Source organism: Condylura cristata, unplaced genomic scaffold, assembly GCF_000260355.1.
Source record: "Condylura cristata isolate star-nosed mole 26May11 unplaced genomic scaffold, ConCri1.0 scaffold00040, whole genome shotgun sequence".
Taxonomy (NCBI): Eukaryota; Metazoa; Chordata; class Mammalia; order Eulipotyphla; family Talpidae; genus Condylura; species Condylura cristata.
The window spans coordinates 1,390,935-1,397,830 of record NW_004567141.1 but is presented as its reverse complement, the minus strand read 5'-3'; the positions used below and the strand labels follow the sequence as shown (position 1 = coordinate 1,397,830).

The 6,896-nt window shown below is 45.4% G+C and overlaps 1 protein-coding gene across 2 annotated transcripts in view; it reads right to left on the bottom strand.

Moving 5' to 3' along the window:
• Positions 1 to 5,392: 5,392 nt before the first annotated feature.
• Positions 5,393 to 6,896, bottom strand: part of TUFT1 (tuftelin 1) — a 37,881-nt gene continuing 36,377 nt past the window's right edge. For both annotated transcript variants that reach the window (XM_004693690.2, XM_012733431.1), the window contains one exon: positions 5,393 to 6,892. In XM_004693690.2, coding sequence (XP_004693747.2) covers positions 6,829 to 6,892 — 64 coding nt within the window. In that variant the 3' untranslated portion in view covers positions 5,393 to 6,828. The remainder of the gene's footprint in view (positions 6,893 to 6,896) is intronic.

The following is a 6,896-nucleotide window of genomic DNA, read 5'->3' as shown; positions in this document are numbered from 1 at the left end:
CAGAAGGTGGTATGGGAACCCAGCTGACTGTAGACAGGAATGAGCTCTACAGAAAACTTGGAAAATGGAGAATGAAGGTGACAAAGAAACATGATGACAAATCTGCCTTCCAAGCATGGCGAGCAGGAAGCTATCCTTCTTAGGAGCTGTTTTCCTTTCGCCAAGCTATAATAAGTGTTCGTAAAATTGTGTGGCCTACTTTTTTCACTTAACATTCTGAGCACTGTTTCCTGATGCAGGCTAGTCTTCATAAAGGCTATTTGTGGTGAATGCGTAATATTCCAGAGTGGCTGAATCCTAATGTGCTTTCCATTTCTCTGGCAGTGGACACATGTGCTTTCCCAGTGTACCCCGTTATGAGAAGCACTGCAGCAGACTTTCTGGGAGATTAACTTTGAGGAGACCTCAGAATGCTCTGCAAGGGTTCACTGAGCCAAAAGTGTCTCTGGACTTTTGTATTAGCTGAGCCAGGGAGGCTGATCCCATCTGGTGTAAGCCAGTTGGAGCCGCACATCCCAGAATGGCAAGCCACAGGTCCCACCCTCCCCCCCACCCCCTCCCCCTTGAGGGCTCGGAAGAGGCAGGGCCAACGTGCCTCACTCCCAGCTGTGGCTGCACCTGAGCACTCCAGGGCACTGAGGCAAGCGAAGTAGGAGCGGAGTGTAACAAGTATGTGCAGAAAAAGGGATGCATACCCCAGCCAGCGATCTAAAAGGATCTAGGTGATTTTATCCTTGTTTGACCTTAGCAAGATAAAGGTTGCCTCTTCATCACAGTTGCCACTAGTAATTTCTCAGCCTTTTGGCCTTTAGTTTTTAACTCAGAAATTTTACATTTTTTTGAGAACTAAAGTATTTCTCTTCATGACCTTTATTTTTATTTTAGTTTTTAATTGAGAGATAACTGACATACGCCGTTATAACCTTTCATACTAAAATTCTAAATGACTCTCTCCCCTCAGAGTTGCTCATCAACTATAGTGTCTCCCAGTTTTTCTACAGTTAAGTTGTCTATGTAATGCTTTTATCTAGATTTTAGGTATAATGTTTAAGGTCAGAGTCCTTTTAAACTATTTTTAACTAACCTTTGAAGTGCCTTCCCCCTGAGTTGCAATGCTTTTTTGTCCCTTTTAAGTGCTTATATAAAAGTGGCTCTATTTCTGCCTCTCTAGTCTGTTAAACTGATGTGCAAGCTATACATTTTACTATCTGCCAAGCCTAATATGCCTCCCAATTAACCTCTGTCTTCAAATTTTTTCTCTGCCATTTCCCGCTTATTCTTTCAGGTGAATTTTTAAATAATCATATCCAATTCCAAAAGAAGTCTATTGAGATCTTCATTGTAATTACATGAAGACTAAAAATAAATTAAGGAAGAACTGACATCTTTACAATTTTAACTTTACCATCCAGGAAAAATTTCCATTTAGTTTTCCCATATTCCCAACAAAATTTGGTTATTTTTTTCCCACGTAGGTCACTGATATTTCAAATAAAGGTTATTCTCAGGTATTTTATATCTGTTATGTTATTTCATGTTGCTTTCTAATTGGGTATTACCTGAGTATGCAGGGATGCCTGACCCCAACTGATAGGATTAAATTATTTGGCACAGGCGCTAATGATAATGGCCAGGTGAGTGGATCTGGAGGACCAGCAAGGACTGGCTCGGTGGATATCTAAATTCAAAGAGCCAGCTAAACCCCATGATTGTGAATATGGAAAGAGCCAGGTCTGAGAGAGATTTCAAAAGAAAAAACATTAGGTAATGTTGAGAAGTGGGATATTAGGGATAAAGGAATAGAGAGAAAAGTAAAAGATGGCTCTACATTTTCTAGCCTCACTGAAGACTGTGGTTCAACTTAGAGAAAGTGTGAGAGGTTGGAGGGAGGCAGTTTCAAAAGAAGTCAACTTTGATCCAGCTGATCCTGAGATAATGATATATCCAAGGACATACACACCTGTGAGATAAGACTGGTTGTGAAATAATAGGGGGGAAAATATAGAAATGTATAGGTATACATATGTGTATATGTATGTGTGTGTACACACACACACACATATACACACCCAGTTTCTGCCACAGTGCTCTTAAATCCTCTAATTTTCAAAGTCATAAAAGCACTAGGCACATCTTTTGTTCTAATAAGGTGACTTTTTTTTAAAAGATTTATTTATTTATGCATACAGAACTGGGGTACAGCCAAAGACAGAGTGGGGAGTAGAACAGGCAGATCTACTGAAGTACACTGCTGAGGGGAGCAGCAGGCGGGTCAGGAGAGGTCTGCCATGCCATGTGGATCACCGGTGGGGTGGGGATCAAACTCATGTTCAAGTGGCTTTAGCGTCTTAGTGCTGTGCTTTAACCCACTGTGCCACCAGGGAGGGCCATAAGGTGACTCTTGGACTCCTGAATGGGGATTTTAACCAGAAAGGCCAAGCCATGACTAGACACTTAGAATTTTCAGTCCCTCCACCCCTGCCCCCATGCTCCAGAGAAGGGAGTGGGGCTGGCAATGGACAGGTTTTGTGCTCTGCACCCTCTCAGACTTCCATTTGTGTCCTTAATGTGGATGTTCAGTGGCATCCCTTTTCATATCCTTTATTAAGGACTGGTAAATCTGTTTCCGAGTACTAAGAGTTGCTCTAGCAAATTAACAGAACCCAGGAAGGTGTCCTAAGAACCTTTGATTTATAGCCAAGTCAGAGTTAAATTGTAACCTGGTAATCTACTACTTACAATCAGCACCTTAAGTAGGGGGGTGGAAAGACTTTGTAGGACTGAGCCTTTAACCTCATCTTCAGGTAGACAGTGTCAGAACTGAGTGAAATTGTAGGACACCCAGCTGGTGGGGCATAATAACTGCTTGGTGTGGGGGAAACTCACACATTTGGAGACCGGAAGCATCAGAAGTGAAGTGTTCTTTGTGAGTAGTAAAGAAGAAACACAGATAGAAAGTGGGTTTTTTCCTAAATACAGTTTTCCCAATTGTTTCCTACAATAATATGTCTTACATAGCAAGTCTGTACAAACATAAACACATATAGATATGAAGCAGATGCAAGAGTCTCTAAACTCCTGCAGACGCGGATGAATTAAGAGCCCGGAAAGCCAGTGAGAGCCCAACAGGCCTCCTTGTTAATCAGCACCAAATTGATAGACCAAGTCATGAGAACTAATGGCTTTCTTCCCCTCAGCAGCTTGAGGTCCTGTGGTGCAAGACTTGCCATCCAACACTCTGTTAGGAAATTAATTATCCTGCCTCCATCTAGCCTAATCCCATGTCTCAGAGGCTTGGAGAGGATTCCAGCAGAAAGGCTACACACTTTTTTAAGTTAACATTACCAACCTTCAGAGCATGTGGCCTTCTCTTACGACTCGTTTATCTTCAGCCTAGTTAAGGATTTTCCTTGGAGAAAAGGGGGCTAGAAAATATTTAGCTCTCCCACTTTGAGTTTCAAGGCCACGGAGCTTAGAACTGGGACAGGGAGATGGAAAACAATGTCTCCTTGCAAAACTGGAGTCTTAAAATCGAAGCATGGAAAAGAGGCCAAGGGCCCTAGGCTAACATCTGCTGTTGGGTCAGAGCCTGAACAAGCTCAGGCCCAAGCTCCACCATGCTTGGCTCTGAGCAATGAGCAAGCCCTGGGGTTGCTAGAGGCCCCACAAAACCCAGCAACACATAGGAAGAGCTTTCAGAGAGGGGAAGCTGCTTTTCTACACCAGGGGGCATCAATCTCTTACCCTCCTCTGTCAAATTAAGTTGCTTTATGCCCTATCATGTGAGAGCATCTTTCCAGCTTAAATCTTGGAACATTTCATGTGGAAGACTCTTTTACATAGAGATGAAAATGAGCCAATCAAACTTCGGTTGTAAAAACTTAAAAAAGCTCCACCACTTGTGTTACCACATCCCTGACAGGCAGTTTTCTGTTGGGGAGGAGGCAAGGAAAGAGGCAGGCAGTTGTCTGGGAGGCCAAGGGTGCTCCTACAAGCTGCTTTTCCCACGTTGGGGCTGATGCTCGGCTTTATAGGAGGCTGTTGCTGATGGCTGCATGTTCGGGCAGCTCTCAGCACCCAGCTCAAAGAAACAGGTCTTCATGGCAAAGGCCCCAGGGAGTCAGACTTAATCTTCCCTCCACAAAACAGTCAAGCAGCACAGAGAGTTGGCTTCCAAATGACATAACACAGGCAATAAACAGGCTGCTGAAGTCAGGAGCAGCTTACTTACCTCGCCCTTCTCAGGCCCTCTGTTCTCCATGTCTATCTGAAAAGGTTGCCAATATATAATCTACCTTTTGTTGATCACTTTCTCTTCCCACAGACCCTGCTTATTCTCTGTGGCAAATCCTTTCAGTGGCGGTACAACTAAACTCTGTGGCATATGTACCAAAGGCATGTTTTTGTCCAAAGAATCTCATAGAGCCTGGGTTCTAGTTTCCAGAACCCTTCATTATCTTCAGCCCAAATCTCTGCTCATCCCAAGTCCTTGAAGGCCAGTAACAGTGCCTCCCTTTCCTGTATGACAGCACACTCACGCCTGTCTTATTCTAGCCTTGCAAGTCTTGGCACCCTGGGCAACCCCACCCTGCTTCCACCCTCTTAATATTCTGAGAACAAGCAGTCTAGATAGACCGAAGGCAAGTGAGACTGCCAGAGAAAGATGACAACCACAGGCTGTCAGCCAACAGACCCACGTCTGGAGTGGACAGAGATTTTTGGAAGCCTTAAGTGAGAACTAGCTGAGAAGCAAAAAGGGGCAAAAAAAGTGTCATGAGAAAAATTTACATTCTTTCAAGTAAAAGAGCAAGTGGGCCAGAAAGGAAACAGGGCCAGGGTTGAAGGGGGGGGTGCATTTCTGGTCTCTTTGGTCCAGAAAAGAGTCATGTAAATTTAGCTCTGCCCCTGTTGGGCCCTGCAGTCAGCTGCATTTTTGGCAGAAAGAAAAAAAGGCCATTGGACTAATTGAATGATGCTCAGAGATAGCCAAAAACTAGACCCTTAAAACAGGTGCAGTCAGCATTTTCAGGTGCTTTTCATTTCTGCAGAGGACTGGAGCTACCCATCACCTCCAGTGCTGATTGGCCGCACTCCTGATTAATCACAGGACCAGTTCTTTTTCAACTGGGGACACAATCTGAAAAGTTTAGCTATCCCATAGGCCACCACCCCACACAGGTCCAACAAGCTAAAGCTGGGGGCCACCTTCTACAACCAGGACTCAGGCCATAGAGCTGAGCTGCTTAGATGGTCACCAAATCCTCCGAAAACCAGAGTCCTTGTATCATAGTGTTTGGGTGTTAGCGCCCAGATGTGGCCAGCAGACGCAAATTGTGTTCTTACATCCTCCCCTGAAAGTGGAAAGAATCTAGGCCAGGAGTTCAGTGAGACATATTAACATAATTTATTAGATTCACCTTATCAACACTATGTCACTGGAAAAAATAGCAGAACTGGAAGGACCTATGGATATCATCTGGTCTGACCTCTCACTTTACACATGAGCAAGTTACATGAAGAACACCAGAAACCCTCTTGAACAAAACCAGAACATGAGCGCAGTCCCAACAGACACAAACATACACACTTAAGGCTTCTGGTTTTTGAGTCAACTACAACCTTGAAGGCTTAACCCACATTTGCTTCTAATTCTTCCAGAGTCCCACAGTACCACATTCTGATGCTTATCTCCTTGCGGTTTCAGGAAGAGCCCTAAGGAAAACATGCTGAGTGCCCGGTTGTTCGGAGCCAGGGTAACAAACTGATTATAAAGCAGAGGTTCAGGGGAAGAATTCAATCCCTCCCCAAAAGAATCTGGACTATCCACTTCCCCCAAACAAGTTACACACCCAGACCCTGATACCTTAGGGCAAATATACTTGCCTTCTGAGGTTCAGATCAGGTTTGGGTTAAGAAGCACATAGAGAAGAGAGAGAAAGTGGGAACAGTCTTTTCCCAGTTTTGAACAAATCCAATACCGCAAGAGCAGGCTATCGATTTTGAGATGTAAGCAAAAACACCAATAACTTAGCAAAATAAATACAGTGAGTTTCGCTGAGATTAATGTTACCCAGTGAAAACAGTTTTTAGGCTCTGAGTCAGGAAGACTGAGGTGTACTTGTACTGTGACTTAGGGCGAACCCTAAGAGATTCTGGGAGTCTTCACAGCAGAGGGAAGTCACGCGTAACTGTCCGTGGCCCTACAGCATCTTTCTGCTAAAAGCTACTCCCTGAATGCACGTTCCCACCTACCAAAGACAAGGCCATCCAGTCAAAGTTGAGGTTCACTGGCTCTGACCAGGCCATGACAGGTAGCCCCATTGTCTCTCAGTGGGAGGCCCAAGCCAGCAGGGGTGGAGGGTGGAGCAAGTAGAAAAATAAACAGTTTGTTGCTAAGAACTGAGCTGTGTTTGCAGAAGGAACTTCATCCCCCCAGGACACTCTCCAGTCGCTGTGGACATTTGTGCTGCCAGCTTGCCAGCTTCTGAGGCAAATCTTGCCACCTCTCCCGCCCAGGCGTGGGGCCTGGCTTCTGAGGCAGTTGAACTTCAGTCTGTAACAGAAGGGAGCCCCTGCTACAGGAAAGTAGTAACTACAGGAAGAAGGACCCTGCCCTGGCTCCTGCTGGCAGGATAATGTCCTTCTGGTGTCCACAGAAGGACTCAGCTCCATCCACCCGGCTCACAGAGCACAGGAATTGGAAGGGGTAGGATGCCTGAGCCCCAGCAGCCAGGGAACAGTCAGGAAGTCAGAGTCAGTGCTATCAGCCTAGGGGGTGGTGGGCTTCTCCACAGGCGAGAGGCAGCAACAGAGGCGGCGTCCTTCCACTCATGTTTCCACCACTCGGATGAGAGGCAGGGGCTTGGGGCTGGGGGGCTTTGATATCCTCACGCTGC